A 16819-nucleotide genomic window follows, 5' to 3' on the forward strand; every position below is an offset into this window, starting at 1 on the left:
TCTTTACAGACAGCGTCTCACATGTGGAGCCTGATACTTGAGGCTTTCAGCATTACAAGAAAATAATTGTTTCTAAACCATTTAAAAGTCTCTTTTTGTATTACATTGGATTTATTTAAAGGAATTAGAGACAAATCTGCTGTTTCCTTGGTCGTCCTGTCTGTTTCCTGGAGGCTGAGTGTAATATATGATGGTAACTGGATCGAGTTAATCTTCCTGATCATTTGGTGGGTTCTGTGTTTGTTGCATTTTGTTTTCCAAAGTATGTCCAGGCCTGTCAGTGTGGTTCTGTCTTTATCCCTGCAGACATGCTGCAGCATTAAGACAGTGTGAGGGACGTGTGTGGACAGATTGATTCAATGCTGCGTGTTGCTTGTTTTGGGACGTTTGAAGTCCTGCTCTGAGTCTGCTGGTTTGTATCAGATGTGAGAAAATGTCATTAGAAGTTGCTGTTGGTATTCTGTGATGTGACAGAAGGAACAGGTTTTTCTTCTGAATTAATCCAACGAAGGTTAATGTCAAGGGCAACTGGACTTGGTTGAAGAAGATCTTCAACCAAGTCCAGTGAGAATCTTCATAGACTTCTGAATTAATGGCCTACTGTCCAAATAAAGCTCGGTGTCCATCTGACTGATGACTCCTCAGATTGTTACCTGGCAGTAAAGGCTGCTCTGGAGAACACTGAACAATGTGCTCAGACTTTCTCATCTGTTTAGGGGAGTTTGGCCTTTAGTAAAAAGTGTTTGTGTATTGAGAGCTAGCTGCTTAATAACTCTGAAAAAACTAAATATTAACCGATGGTTCGTGTTTGATAACAAGGCTAGCAGTTTAAATTTAAGCTCTTTATCACTGACTTAGTTAGCCTGTGTGGTTATCCATTTTCTTGTTGTGATAGTAGGCTTTCGGCCTGGTAATGCCACAATCTAGTCGCACTCTCTCTTAATGCATTGTGCGCAGTGTGGTCAGGGAGCAGGTTAGGATTTTGGATGGTAGGCCTTGAGGATGATGCATAATTGTTTTAACTTTTGTGAACACTTTTTAAATTGTTTTTAGAACAGGCATTTTAAGTCACCAAGACCCTGTAGACTGCATGGCCTGTTTTGCTAGAGTTCACCATAGAGATGGCCGTGAAGGTTGATACACTGAGTTGCCTTAAACGTCTGCTCCTTGAATGAGGTGGAGTCAGAGCTGGGTGGATGATTTACTGCATTAGTTGAGGGTTATATAGCCACTGCTGTTTTGCCTGCCTGATCAACTACTGATTTTTGTGTCCTGATTTTAAATAGGGATTCTTTTTATGAGACTCTGTTACAGGTGGACGGGCCCTGTGAATGTTTTTGTGAATGCTAGGTTCTGCTAAGGGTGGGGAAATGTACTTGTTTTAGGGCTGCGTGACTTCCCTCAGAGAAGACCTCAGGAGAAAATTAAATCCCATGGGTTAAAATGAGAGATTATATCATGGATCTGTTCCCAAGCTTGCTTATTTGCTTGTAGCGCTACGCTAACCTTTCTGCTAAGGAGGACAGTAGTCCAAAAATGTTCAAGTAGCACAGAATTAACTTATAAAAATGTATTATATACATAATATGCCTGAGCTCCTTCTCCTTGTGTGCAATGACAGTTTTATGATGTGAAAACCAGTAAAGACTATTGGATCTGAACGCTCGACATGGGCCTACAAATGTTGTTGTTTTTTAACTAAATTTCCATCTGTCCACTGCAGAGGCTCTAACCACAGCCTGGAGGAGGAACTAGTATAAATGACTGTTATATAATAACCACCACATTATAACAATATTTGCAGTAGGTTTTAGTCTTCACTAACCCACTGTGCTTGTAAATCATTTAAGGGCATATGCGAGTGAAAGAGTTGCACTGCGGAGCCCTGATTCACTGTACTGTTGTACATAGAAGCCTACTGTATATGACAAGTGTATTAAAAGACACAAGTTGACATCATCCTTATTTACAAAAACAGCCCTCAATTAGAAGGTGTGTTTACTGTAGATCATGATGTAAATATCTGAAAGTGACAACAGGGCCCTTTTGTGGTGCTGGAGGAAGGAGTGGTGTTCTGCTTTGTCCTGCCAGTCCAGCATTTATTTAAACAGAGAGTGACGGTAGGTGATGGGGCGAGCCTTGATACCATCATCAGTCCTTAAACCCTGCACAGGCTCACATCCTCCAGGTATTGGGGGAAAATCTGGGAAGTCCTGAGATGAGTACCAGGGAGAAAAACTAAATGACTCAACTTCACTTTTATTCTACTTTACACAAGTGGTTCATCAAACAGAATTAAAGCCAAAAAAGCATTAAAAGATCTGAAAGCCCAGAGCTAGAGATCATTTTTGACTCTCAGTAATGCTCACCAGGTTTCACACATAAGTAGGCCTAAATAACTTATAAGAACTACAGGCTGCATTAAAAATATTTACTCTACTTAACTAACATAAGTATTTTACACTGGCAAAAATAGCAAGGGAAAATAAAAAGTTTACAACTCCACAGATTTGTTTTGGAAGAGTTTTGTTTTGTCACATAACAGTAGATGAGAGTTTTTAGCAGCTATAGCAGCACAGAAAGAGAAACTGGAAGGCAGGTGAAGTTCTGCACACCCTTCAAACTCAGTGATTAGCTTCCTCTGGTAGCAGTGCAGCCTTCTCTTTGATAGAAACACAAGTCAAAAGGTCAAAACCTTCTTGTCTGTTGGTGCCACAGAAGGGGGCAGAGTGCCCTCTGCTGGTTGAGCTTCCACATAGCAAGAAGGCCTGTAAATATGTTAGGAAACTAAAATATGAATTAAATAATAGAAACTTAAATAAATAGGCTAACTGCGATCCTAAAGCTGCATATAACATTAGTTTACTTGTCTTAATCTGAAGTTACAGGTCACCAATGGCCTTACAAATGTTTAATTCTCCCCAACAGCCTAACAGTTATTTTTATTAGTTATTGTTTTTTTTCACTTAACTAAAGTGTTTTTTTTTTCACACCCAGTGCTACATTAGTTTTACTAAAAAAACGTTGTTTTAGTTTAGTTTTAGTTTATAATCACCTTTCTAATTACATAGTACATGGGCTACTTTTATTTTGGAGGTTTTACCGGTGGCTTCGCTTCCAATAAAGGAATAGACCACGTGACTTCCGTTTTTGGTTTATAACGAGAAACGAATTGACTGAAGTTCAAAGACTCTCTTCATTCTTTGTTCAAAAAGGAATAACAATAAAATGAATCGTCAAAAATGAAAAATTGAATTGTTTTTCCTTTTTTGATTGTGACACCAAAAACGGTTATTTGGTTTTTCGTTTTAAAACAAAAAACAGATAAACGGTATTTTCGTTTTAGGATTACAAACGAATTACGGATTATCCAGAGATACCCAGACCGAAATTATTCTATTTTGTATCATTTCATTGTTAAATGAATTGAAATTAAAACATATTTTGATTGAGTGTGTGCATATCTGTCCTCAGTTTACTGGTGGACCCATCAGCCTAATATTTTTGAACATGCTCAAGGACGTCTCATGGTTGCAGCAACTCACAATTTTTGGAAAAAACTATTTTATTGGCTGAACCTGTCGTAAAACTTACAGCAATATTCTGATGTCGCCTCGCTACAAAATACAGAACAAATCCACAGTACGGCCACCCTGACCTTGAATAAACCCTCTGAATGTTGAATCATGTTAATGTTAATGATCAACAAGGTGGAGCTTGTTCATCATTAAATCATTGCATGTGAAAATCCCCATTGCATAGTACTTCCTTGTACTACTTTACAGCAAAGTTATCCGGAAATTATCAAAGGTAAATTGAAGTGAGTGAGTCCCTCTTTTCTCTCGTTATACTTGATGAAACTGCAGATGAAATGGAAATAACTGTGATACACTTCATCATACTGGGAGTCATCACAGGTGAGATTTTATTGCTTGATACAGCAGATACAAGCATGCGTTTATTTACTTATTTTTAAAGATTTAGCCATTAATTATTTAAGCTCAACAGCTTCAGATTACACACTACTGCTTTCATTTGGGAGATGTTGGAAATGTTACTGCAAATGTGCTTCATTCCCCCCTGGATTATCCACTGGAAATTATTTTCTTTACTCATGAGGAGTCCAGTACTTCCTTCATATAGCAAATGTTGATTTTTAAGAACGAGCACCAGAATATACACTGGAAAGAATCACATTGTAAACTTGCTACATAGATACATTATGACAAAATACACCAATCTTCAACATTCTGTTGTACTTAGTGGTTAATAATATATTTATAAACCAGAGGTTTTGTTTGCAGTAAATAGACAAGTTTAGAAAAAATTCAAAGCTACAACTGAGTTTTAAAAAATCATGAGCCTTGGTTGGTTGATCATTTTGTCTGCTGCAGATTTGGGTTTTGAATAGTTATTAGATCAAGACCTTGTTTTGAATTGGGATTTAATCATCACAGTATCTAATTTCACAATGTCCTCATTATTAATTTGATGGTGATGATGAGATGTGTAACTTTTAAAATCTTCCAGGTTTAACCAAAGGAGCTGGTTTGTTACCAGACGGTCCTCTGAATGCAGCTGTGGGAGGGACGGTGATGTTCACCACAACACTGACTCCAGCAGAGAAACCCTTTATATCAGTGGGCTGGAACTTTGGTGACAGAAACATAATCAGTTCAAATGTTGGAAACGTAACTGGACCAGAGTATGAAGGCAGGATCACCTATTTCACATCTACTGCATCTCTGGAAATCAGGAATCTGACTCTTAATGACAGTGGAGAATACAGAGTTACCGTTACACCACAGGGAGAAGCACAAAAGCATGGAACCACCAGACTGTCTGTACATGGTGAGCAAATGTTTCATATTGCGTCTCTTTCAGTGCTGAAAGGAGATTATGGCAAATCAGAAATAAATAAATATTGTGTCTGTTAAAATAATTATGTTTACATGCTCAGTAGTTTCAAATAAAATCTGTAATTATGTTATTACATAGTATAATACTAAGGCAAAACAAATAGCAATAATTGCATTATAAACACCCTGAAAACCTAATGACCTACATTAACACCAGCTAAGACTGAACAGTATGCAGAAAACAATCATATTGTAATTCCTTTGAACGATATTGCGATAAGAGTCATCGTTTCAGTGGTAATGGTAATTTTTTTTATATATCAAATTTGTAATATAATGATGTGATATTTTCTGGGGTCCGTACCAAACCAGCATGTTCCCTTATGACTGGCGAAGATTATTTGTAGGCCGGGCATGTCTGTAACACAACAATGCTTGATTTATAATGGTGTGTTGTGACGCATTTTACCTTTGTCCAAAAACTGCACCTTCTGTGATCTGAGATTTAAGACAACTGGTGCTTAGCAATACCTTTATATTTACTGGTATGACTAAGTACTGACTTCAACATTATGTTTAAACATGTAGTCCTAATGGATGCACTGAGTTTGCTTTTATTTTGGTACACCTGTATGAATCTGTACATATTTAGCTTCTGTTGACTTTACTAGATAGATTTTGATTAGAGTTTTAAGGTCATACACATTAACTGGTGTTAAATTGGGCTGCAATATATAGAAAATTTATTATATAGTGCGACCACCAAAATGTGCAGCCTAAAACCACTATACCACTGAGTTAAATCAATGACTGTTATAAAAATATCAACAAAAATTTCCCTTGATGTGCAAATCATTTAGTGGAAACCCCAAAAAGCCTTTTTGGTCTGTGTATCATTATCGTCATTAAATAATAAGCGACAACATGTTTTTTGTTGTGGCAGGAGCTAGTGTAAACTTTCAGCTTGCAACCATGAATACTCAAAATGCCATAATAAACATGGGATTCATTCTCAGCCACTGCAGTATTTCCCTCTACTATACCTTTGTAATGCAAAGAACAATATTGTTTTTCACCCACAGAGACAGTTTCTAATGTAATAGTAAATGCCAGCAGCACAGACTTAGTGGAGTTCAGCAGCTCTGTCCGTCTGTCCTGCTCCTCCTCTGGATCCTCCCTCTCTTTCTTCTGGCTGAACGGCAGCTCTGAGGTTACAGCCAGCGACAGAGTTCAGCTCACTGATGGAGGCTCCACTCTCACTATAGTCAATGTGACCCGCTATGACCAGGGACCATTCAGGTGTCGTGTGTTCAATCCTGTCAGTAACGGCACCAGTGATCCAGTAAACCTGGTCATCATCTGTGAGTTATTAACATGTGCATAACATTTATCTTGCACTATATTCATGCAGTTCTCTACTGTGGACATACAGCTTCAAAGATACATCTTTGACTTTCAGTTGATAATGTAATGAGGCTTCGCACTGAGCTAAGCTGCATGTTAAGTAGCATTTTCTTCAAGCTGCTAACATTACTATTTTGTTGTTGTATTTTACTATGCATTTGTCATACACTGTAGATGGCCCAGAAAATATTTATTTGACGATATCTCCAACACAAGGATACTTTGAGGAAGGATCAAACATCAGTCTGTCCTGTTCAGCTGTCTCCAGACCCTCTGCCTTGTTTAACTGGTTTCTAAATGGAGACCTGCTTTCTGATACTGGACCAGAGCTCACACTGATAAACATTCAGATGAGTCACAGTGGTAACTACAGCTGCCAGGCCTTTAACAAAAAAAACCTGAGATATCAAACTTCTCAGCCATCAGTTGTCTCTGTACTGGGTAAGTTGAAATGAATCAGCACACACATCAAACGGACAGCTATGGACCCTGAGGAGCTATTCACTGAATTTGACACAATGATGTGTGTTGGATTAGAATCACATACCCCGCCTTTAATATCAAATAATGTTTAATTGCTTATGCCTTCAGTAAAAATTTACATTTATTCATTTAGCTGATGCTTTTATCCAAAGCAGCTATATTGCTATACATGTCAGAGGTCGCACACCTTTGGAGCAACTAGGGATTAAGTGTCTTCCTCAGGGACACAACGGTGGATGGGTCACAGTGGGGGAGTGAAACCGGGTCTCTCACACCAAAGGCATGTGTCTTGTCTATTGCGACATCGCCACCCCATAAACTATAAAATAAAATGGTTGAGTTTTGCATTTTAAAACCCTTTTAACACTGATCACTGTCAGTTGTCTTGATACTGGGTTAGCTGGAATAAAAAGATTGAGTGAATATAGTAGTGATGGGTCAGAAAAGTGGCACCAAAATCATCCACCTGCATCATCTGTACTGGCAAAGTGTGCACTCAAATCAGTGTGCCTTAATTTAAAAAATAAAATAAGACAAGTAAAACGTTACTTGTCTTATCCACGGACAGTTCAAATTAAGGGCAAGTGGGCTTGGTTGAAGATACAACTTTTTTGTTATGCCTCTCATCCAAGCTGCTTCTTCAGTTCTGACTGACCGGCAGGGAATCCCAGCCATTTAACCTCTGTGGGGTCATTAACAAGGTGATGGATACCTCCTTGGATTGTTGGTGCTCCTGGTTGTTGTAATGATAATGTCGTTGTGGTCACTGTATTCTTCCAAGGATGTTTGTGGGAAACTTTTATCAGCCTGTTGCACCAGTGGTTCAGTCTTCGCCTAGTTATAACTTAATTATTACTGAGTTGTGATTTATGCATATCTTAAAATAATAAGTTATTACTAAATTACTCTATATTTGCCCAGGGTATGCCTAGGTCTAAATCATAAAATGGCACAGAATAAAGCTCAATAATGGATGAACTGCAGTTTTTCTGCCACACAACATACTTTTATTTATTAACCACATGTCATTTTGCAACACAGTAATCCAGCAGAGACCTGATTTATTGAAATGATATTTCAATATCGAACTAGCTTTACTACGATGTGCTATGACGCCAAGTGGCTCATACCGGCCAGAAAGCTAATGTGCACCGTAACCGTTACGATGGAACTCTGTCTTTGCTTTGCCTTAGTTATGACTTAACATCTAAACTAGTTACATAATGCCCAAAGTAATCATGGTACAACCAATTTTAGTAGCTGGTTTTGTTAAAAACTAACTAGTAGTTACTAAGCCTCGACTTTGCACCCTAACATAGGCGAGAACTTACACACAGCTGTTGTAACCCAGTGCAAGCCCCTACAGCATTGGGCTTGAACTGTTTCTTCAGTTGGCTGTTATCCAGCCACTGAGTTGCTCATCCATCTCGATAAATGTGTAATCTAAATAATAGGTAACTGTTTACTAACAAGTTTGCTGTATCAACTTAAACAATAATTATGTGTCAATATTGTGTTGACAGCTTGTTTTCACTGCTTCCAAGAGGCCAAAAAAACTTTATTGCAGGTTTAAGGATTTCACGCTCTATTAAGACTTTGTGGCAATAACATCTGAACAAACGGACAGCACATAACCTGGCAAAGATCACGAGTCTTGCAACTGTCGACTGTTTTGAGTCAATTGTTAAAGAAACTAGTGCTTTTAATAAAACACTTTTCCATTATTCAGTGTGTGAATTGACACATTATCTTCTATCTAAGAACTTAATGTAATGTCATGTATTCCTCTCATACAGTATATAAATGACTGTGGCTGAGATCCTACAGGTTGTTCGAAACTTTAAATCTTAAAATAACTCTTTAGTGTGTCACTTGGCAAATTCTACACATATTTTAGGGTGCAGTAGTTATAATGTTTGCAGTTAGTTGTTCCTGTTTTCACACAAATTCTGTGATGTTTTGTTCTACAGAGAGAATATCAGGTGCTTCTGTCAAATCATCAACAAACATGCCGATTGAGGGGAGCTCTGTCAACCTAACCTGTGACGCAGCTGGCGCTGTGTTTACCAGAAAGTGGGTGAAGGACGGCTCAAATCTGACTCTGACTGACAACATGATACTTCACGATAACAACAGAGTGCTGTCTTTTATCAGTCTGAATAAAAAAGACAGTGGAGAATATTCCTGTAAAATCAGCAACCCAATCAACACTGAGGAAGCTACATACACCGTGGTTGTTAACTGTAGGTAACACACTGTACAATGTACATTTACTGTTCAAAATGATGACTGCCATAAATAACTGTGTGCGACTGGTTTTGGTTTGTCAGTATGTAACATAAGTTTAAGTTTTTAAGTTTTATAGTCTGTATTATTTGTGCTGCTGTAAGAACTTTACAACTATGTTTTTTTCAGATGGACCAGAAAATGTTCAAATCACAGGTCCAAATGAGATCCATATTGAACAGACCTTAACATTAACCTGCTCTGCTGAGTCCACACCATCTGCTAGTTACACCTGGACACTGAATGGGATACACACTGAGATACACAACTCTTCTGTGTTTGCTAAAGACATCACTGAACTTTCTGACAGTGGCAACTACATCTGCGAAGCAATGAATAATGTAACTGGAAAAACATCATCATCAGCGGTCCACCAGTTGTCTGTAACAGGTAACAAGATGGAGTTGATTGCAATTTCTTGTTGTTGATGTTGCCCACATTAACCCACAATGTTAAATTGTTATGTTATGTTTAAACAAATATTCGCACCTAGTGGGCTGTGAAGTCACAGGAAAGGAGAAATAGTTTTATGCTTTATATCCATAGGCATAAAAGATTATTCCTGTTTACAGAATGGTGTTAAATTATGTTCTTGGATCTTCTTTATTTTAGCTGTCAAAACTTCACCCTGTTCGGCTGGTTGCATCGCTGGATTAGTAATCGCATGTTTGGTCATCTGTGGAGCAGGTTTTGGTGGAGGATACTACATATATAAAAAAAGGTATATATGAGCCATTTTTTAAATTATTTAGAATCAATACCAATTATGGCAAGTGTATTGGCTCAGTATTGTTGAGTTTGGACTTGCAGGTCAATTCAGTTTTAGTCATAAACCATGGATTACTACAGGGTGGGAGGGAGTGTTAGGATCTGAAGAGAAGAGATAGAAAATAGGGAACTAGAATCAGGTTGTGACAGTAAAACTCTGTTTGATTTATCTACAACAGGTGTATATATGTATATTGTCTATTTAGCCCTGACCCTGACTTTAGCTTTGACTCTGACTCTCATTTCATCAGTGTTCATTCACCCTTACAGTATCCTACTGTACATGACCCTGTTTAAAAATCAGGGAAATCACCTGGAGGTATTTGTGTGAAAAATAGCCTTCATAATATCTGTAACTGGTCACTCATTTCTCTTAGATTTGGTCAGGAATTATTGTATTTTCAATATTGATCAGTTTCATACAGTACTTTTACAGCTCCATTAAACTCAACTGACTTTAAGATTACATAAATTATATTCTATTAATGTGAATGATTCTGTTGATCAGATTAAAATAATTTGCATTGCTGGATTTGGTGTTTTACTTACAGGTGCAAGAATTTAAATAACTGTTGTTGTAGTATTTTTTTCATTAATAGGTACATTAACAGCATCAAGCAGGCCACCTTTTAACAATCTTTTATTTTAAATTCAGAATCAACAACAAACCTCAGGCACATGATACAAGTAAGTAGGCTATTCATCTGACTTACACATGCAACACTTTGTCATACCAAAACGACAAAATTATCAAGTCTCCATAAACGACATATAAGACTGTTTCCAAAATGACATCGGCCATATGTCTATTGGAAAATACAATGACATTTTGACCGTTTTCCAAAACAACGAGCATTGGCAAATACTGGTCCAGAGTCAGAGTCCTTCAGTAGGCCTATGTTACGTAACGTAAAGTAAAAAAAAGGTAGTAGTTAGTTTTAGGCAACAGAACTTTATGGTTAGTTTTAGGAAAATATTGTGGCTTGGGTTAAAACAAGTACATTACGTAAGTTCTCTACAAAACGTTATTTAACTTTCTTTTACACGGAACTTGAGTCTTGGTCTCTTGAGTGAAAGTCCTGAGTTTACATCCCTCATCCATTCACCACCACCACCCTCCTTAATCGGACTTTGTCGTTCCTCATACTACGCCACCTGACTTCTTCTGTCACCAGGGGTAGTGGCCTTACTAAAAACATAAATTTGGGTCGTAGTAAGCTATAATAATCAACCTATACAGCTGTTTTTGGATGAGGACGGGCTGGATCTAAAAATCACACTATCATAAATAAATACTTCAAAAAAAAATCACAATCACATGTATTGAGTTATGAAATGTACTGTAACAAAGCTACTTTTTTGCCTAGAACGAGAAGGACACTGAGAACACTTCAGAGGTATATGAGAACATATAAACTGTCTTTTAAGGTAAGTTTTGAACTCATTTTTCTTATTTAGTGAAAAGGCCTAAATGTATTTTGAAGGGAGACGCACAAAGAGGTTTTGTTTCTGTAGAAATCAGTTTAACTCTGTTTGGATCAAAACAGCAACTCTCTAATTTAATCAGTTGTTTACATTTTTGTCCTGCAGATGATCAGAAAAGAAGAGACACCAATGTTGTTGTTTTGTTTTAGAATTCATACTGTTTCTTCTGTGTTTGGGTTATGTTTCTTTTAGATAAATAATTTACAACACAGCAAAACGTAACAGTAACAGAATTACCAGTGTATTTCAAAGTCTTGTTGACAGACACATAAATGTGCTTAAAGTTGAATTAAGTGACTGTTTGGACACTTGTAGGCAGAAGAGCACCACAACATAATGACACATAGCAGCCCTGATATATTATCACATTATTGTTTTTGATAGCTAATGTGTTGTTTTTTTATAGCTAATGTGTTAGCAAACATTTGCCATTTATCCATATGTACAGTATAACAGTAGCATTTCCTCTGCTTTTCTGGCCACTTGTTGAATTAAATATTCCTTCTCATTTTAGCAGGTAGCAAATGCATTGGGTTTGTCAGAGTAATCTGCCGTAAACAGTGTTTATGAGAGTGAAATGTCTTCAAACCCAAAACAAAGAGTGTAAATACAGTAAAAAGCTCCAGTAAGCTGTAGTGCTGGGTGATGATTCACCCTGAGTCCTTTTACATTTAAAACATAATATATTTAGTTGAATTGTTATGCTAGTTTTCCTTACACCATTCCTGGTGTGTTGCGCATTTCTACAGAGTATTTCTAATTTTTGCTTTTATTTTGCTGTTTTATTGTGTCCAGCCACAACTTTGTAAATTAATGGAAGAATATTGGGGTGGAATAAGACATTATGCTAATTAACAATATATATCAATATATTTTGAAAACTGCAACACAAAATGTTAATTCTTTCTCTGTCATGTGAACTTACAGCAACGAATATGTAACAGTCTTTAAATATAACAGTCAAAGACTGGCAACTGCGGAAATGACTTTGGAAGTATATTTTAATAAATATGTATATACTTCTTACTGTTTACTTGAGTTGATACATTTGACTTCCTTACAATAAATACAAACAATGAAGAAATGTTAATGATTCAATGGAGTTGTGCCTCCAAAGTTTACTCTTGATGGTTGATTTAACTTTATGGAGAAGTGAAAACTAACTATCGGACCACTGTCAAAGTCCGATGTGGTCCTAAATGACAGATGTGATATATCCGACTCTTGTCTCCAAAAGCTGCAGTATGCTGCCTTTTTGTGGTCTAACTTCTGGCAGTCTGGTGGATAAAAGACATGGAGCAAAGTGGTATTGAAGTAATTTACTGAGCAGGATATTGTCCTGTATATTTTACTCTCAGTGTGTTTTAGACACAATCAGACTTTTTAGCTTAAGTTAAATATTATCTTTAAAATTACATTAATTTTATAGGAGTGCATAAAGCAAAGTTAATGTCCATATAATGTGTGAAGAGTTTTGAGATAGAACTTAGGCCAGTGTGGTATTTTGTTTTTTGGGTTATATAATTGTCTGATTTTCCTAATTGCATGTGTCTATCCTGGTTCATTCATGTAAATGTAAATGCTCCGTACTTGTATAGCGCCTTTCTAGTCTTTTCGACTACTCAAAGTGCTTTTACACTACATCTGCATTCACCAGTCATACACATTTACATTCATACACTGAGCCTAAGTGCTCAAACAGAAACTAGCATTCACACTCATTCATACACTGGCGGAACAGGCGCCAGGGGCAAATCGGGGTTCAGTATCTTGCCCAAGGACACTTCGACACGCAACCAGGGGGAGCCAGGGATTGAACCGCCGACCTTCCGATTAACGGCCAACCTGCTCTACCTCCTGAGCCACAGCCGCCCCGTTTAGCTCTTTTCAAAACACTTTATAACTTTGTTTTGAAAAGTGCTAAATTTTGTCATCGTGTTAACATTGTTGTTCAGAGCAAGCCCCTGTACACTCAGCTGCTCGGGGCGCCGCACTGAGTAGCAGCCCTGTCACTCTGACATCTCTCCATGTTGTTGCATGTGTGTGTATTTCAGACCTGTGTGTGTATACTAATGACAATAACACCAGAGTGAGAACATTGAATTTCCCTTGTGTGATGAATAAAGAATGTGTTCTTCTTCTTCTGCATGTTAGTATGCTGATTAACATTTAGCTCAAAGCACTGCTATGTCTACATACAACAGAGCTGCATCACAGAGCTACTAGCATGGCTTTAGAGTCTAGTCCTAATACCTCTCACATTATCAACTAAGTAAACAAACTGTGTGTAATAGTAAATAAGAAGCATCATTTCTGGTTTTCCAAACATGCAGTTTAGAGAGCCACGATAACAAAGGGTTGATGAAGGTAATAATTAAGCATGTCAAGCCTGTGGACGTCTTGATGACGTTTCATTTATTGCATTTATCTTAGCTTTTATTCCACTGTTGCACAAACACAGACAGCAGAAGGTCAGATAACATTAGAAGAGGACTGACCAGTAAACATCATGAACTATACGTTTCTCAGGTCAACCATATTATGTTCCTCTCCTCAGGTAAGATATGTATTAAAAGTTCTTTATCAATAGAACTACAGGTTGTGAAATGTTGAACTATGTTCATATTTCAGTAGGTCTGTGCTATGGAGCTGGTGTACTCACTGTTGACTCCCTCCGTGGAGCAGCAGGGGAGAGCGTGACCTTTAAAACATCTGTAAAACCAACAGCTGAACCATTTCTGGCATTAACTTGGAGCTTCAATGGGACCACCAATGTAATAACCTCAACCAGTGTAGATGTAGTCGGACAAGGCTATGAGAGCAGGATCGTCCTAGAAAAGTCTACTGGATCTCTGGTGCTTATGAACCTGACTGAAAAAGACAGCGGAGAATATGAACTACTCATCATCCCATATGGAGCGGAGCAGATTCAAGGAACTGTCAAACTGGAGGTGCTGAGTGAGTAAGATAGATTTATCTGACACTGTTTTTAATGTTAGGAAGGAACTGAAAACAATGCTTGTGTAGTATCAACATGTTTATTTTACTGTAATACTGCACTGCTAAGATGTCTGTTTAAAGAATGTTGAATGTTGCTTAGGTGTGGTGTCAACAAGTCTCTTGTGTTTGTATACATTTTTTGTGCACAGCCAAAGTGTCAAGACCCACTATGGCCTGCCCCACAGAAAACGTAATAGAAGGTAAAACCTCTGTGAACCTAACCTGCGATGCTGACGGCTTGGTGTCCAACAGAGTGTGGATGAAAGACGGCCGACCTTTGGTTTCTGGAGAGAGATTCAGCTTTTACGACAGCAACAGAGTGTTGTCTATCAGCCCTGTCGACAGGAGAGACACTGGAGAGATTCTTTGTAATGTCAGCAATGATTTCAGTTTTGATACAGCTAACTGCAGACTGAAAGTCTATTGTGAGTATTTTCAATTACACATTTCCTGATTTTGAATATTCGCTTATCATTACTTAAGTGCATAGAAAAGGCTAACTATTTCAGTCTCATCATAATTATTATCTTCCTAATGATCTCCTTCATCCTCTTCCTCAAATGTTCAGATGGACCTGACAAACCAACAATCATTCAGAGGCCAATAGGAGCAGAACTTGAAGAGAGTGTCACTCTTAGCTGCTCTGCTGACTCCCTACCAAAGGCAACTTTCTTCTGGACGTTCAAACACATGAAGATGTACGGGCCCCTGCACTACATCCATGAGATGGAGGAGATGCACCTGGGGAGCTACACCTGTACCGCCCAAAATGCTGTCACTGGTTTAGAAACCTCTGCGCTCCACACACTGCGTGGTAATTGAGCTCTATCTCACAGCTCTCTAAATTGTCAGTACTGATGTGTGATTGCAAATGGAAAAGTAATGTTTTTTCTTTCTTCTGCTCCAGACTCATCTACTCCCATCATTGGTTCTATGTCTATGATGGTTTGCACCGTCCTGACGTTGATGGAGCTAATTTTAGTCTAAAGACTAAGAATAAGTGTGTGTGTTTTAGATCATTCTCTGAGTTCAGCATTGTTGATAAATGTTATGTTCATGTAAAATAAAGCTGTGATAAACGACAAAATTGTTGTTCTTCATATTTGCTTTTGTTCCTGCAGTATGTTCTTCTGAAATATACAGCTGTGACATTCATTGTTGTATTTAATGACTAATAACTGTCTCAGTTTTTTCTTCTTCTTTTGTTTTGAGATAACTGAAGCCTACGTAACATTCCAAAAATCAGGAACATCCTGTCTCAAAATTATGCGGAAAAATTAGTCGACGCATTTGTCACTTCTAGGTTGGATTACTGCAATTCTTTATTATCAGTGTGTTCGAATAAGTCCAAGACTCATTAAGACTCTTCAGCTCATCCAGAATGTTGCGCCACGTGTAATGACAAGAACCAGGAAAAGAGATCATATTTCTCCTGTATTAGAATCGCTGCACTGGCTTCCTGTAAAATCTAGAATATAATTTAAAATCCTTCTGCTCACATACAAAGCTCTTAATCATCAGGCACCAATTCAATTCAATTCAAATTAGCTTTATTGGCATGAATGTAATAACAATGCCAAAGCATCATATATACAACATAAGAACAATTAAAGTAAAGTAAATATATATTATATATATAAAGTAATCAAAGCGTATGTGTGTTTAAAAAAAGAAAAAAAGAAATATTAAAAATTTAAATAAATAAATAAATAAAAGTAAGCGTGTGTGTTAAAAATATATATATTAAAAATAAAATAAATAAACAAAACAGTAAGCGTGTGTGTGCTTAAATAAAAATGTATTAAAATAAAATAAATAAAAGAGTAAGCGTGTGTGTGTGTTAAAAAAAATATATATATTAAAATAAAATAAATAAATAAAACGGTAAGTGTGTGTGTGTGTGTGTGTGTTAAAAAATTAAAATATATAAAAAAATAAAATAAAATAAATAAATGAAACAGTAACGTGTGTATATATTAATAATGTGTGTATATATAATATATTAATTAATAATATTTTTAAAGAATTAATTGATAAAAAAAAAAAAAAGAAACCAGTATCAAATGTAAAAAAAACAATTACTAAAATATCAAATGATCAAAATAATAATTTGAAAATCTGTACAATTATTTGTTAGTCTGAGGTTCCACTGGTTGTCCTCACTTCATGGCATGAGAGAATATTTTGCAGCAATTTTTTCGCATTTGGGTATTTCTCCCAATAAATAGGGGAGTTTCTTTGTGTCTGATATGAATTCGAATTTGGGGTATATTTGGGAAATAAAAAAGGTTTTTGTCTTATGTTTATATTTAGGGCATGAGGTTAGAAAGTGCAGCTCTGTCTCTACCTGTCCCCTGTCACAAGCAGAGTCTCTCCTCTTGTGGTAGCCAGCTCTGTCTGTGGCGACCCTTTTCTATGGCCAGGCTGTGTTCACTCAGTCTGTTTGTTGTCAACATTTTCTTAATTTGGGACATTTTATTGTACTCAGGTAATTTGCCAGTGTGAATTCTCTTTTAGGGTCAGATAACATTGTA

The 16819-nt window shown here is 37.1% G+C and overlaps 2 protein-coding genes across 2 annotated transcripts; both read left to right on the plus strand.

Annotated features, from left to right (window-relative positions):
- The first annotated feature begins 3767 nt into the window (after nucleotides 1-3767).
- LOC119897368 (carcinoembryonic antigen-related cell adhesion molecule 5-like) lies at nucleotides 3768-11975 on the plus strand. The gene is made up of 10 exons (XM_038711012.1): nucleotides 3768-3917; nucleotides 4531-4851; nucleotides 5942-6220; nucleotides 6438-6704; nucleotides 8717-8989; nucleotides 9162-9422; nucleotides 9645-9753; nucleotides 10456-10487; nucleotides 11168-11228; nucleotides 11391-11975. The coding sequence occupies exons 1-9, from the start codon at nucleotides 3872-3874 to the stop codon at nucleotides 11182-11184; spliced, it is 1605 nt and encodes a 534-aa protein (XP_038566940.1). The 5' UTR covers nucleotides 3768-3871; the 3' UTR covers nucleotides 11185-11228; nucleotides 11391-11975.
- A 1916-nt stretch (nucleotides 11976-13891) lies between these two features.
- On the plus strand, nucleotides 13892-15353 carry LOC119898265 (carcinoembryonic antigen-related cell adhesion molecule 1-like). Its single transcript, XM_038712454.1, has 4 exons — nucleotides 13892-14243; nucleotides 14435-14710; nucleotides 14854-15099; nucleotides 15193-15353. Exons 1-4 carry the CDS (start codon nucleotides 13892-13894, stop codon nucleotides 15270-15272), a joined length of 954 nt encoding a protein of 317 aa, XP_038568382.1. The 3' UTR covers nucleotides 15273-15353.
- Nucleotides 15354-16819: the final 1466 nt, after the last annotated feature.

This window comes from Micropterus salmoides, unplaced genomic scaffold (genome assembly GCF_014851395.1).
Source record: "Micropterus salmoides isolate LMB-PRFRI ecotype aquatic unplaced genomic scaffold, ASM1485139v1 Ms_hic_scaffold_11, whole genome shotgun sequence".
Lineage (NCBI taxonomy): Eukaryota > Metazoa > Chordata > Actinopteri > Centrarchiformes > Centrarchidae > Micropterus > Micropterus salmoides.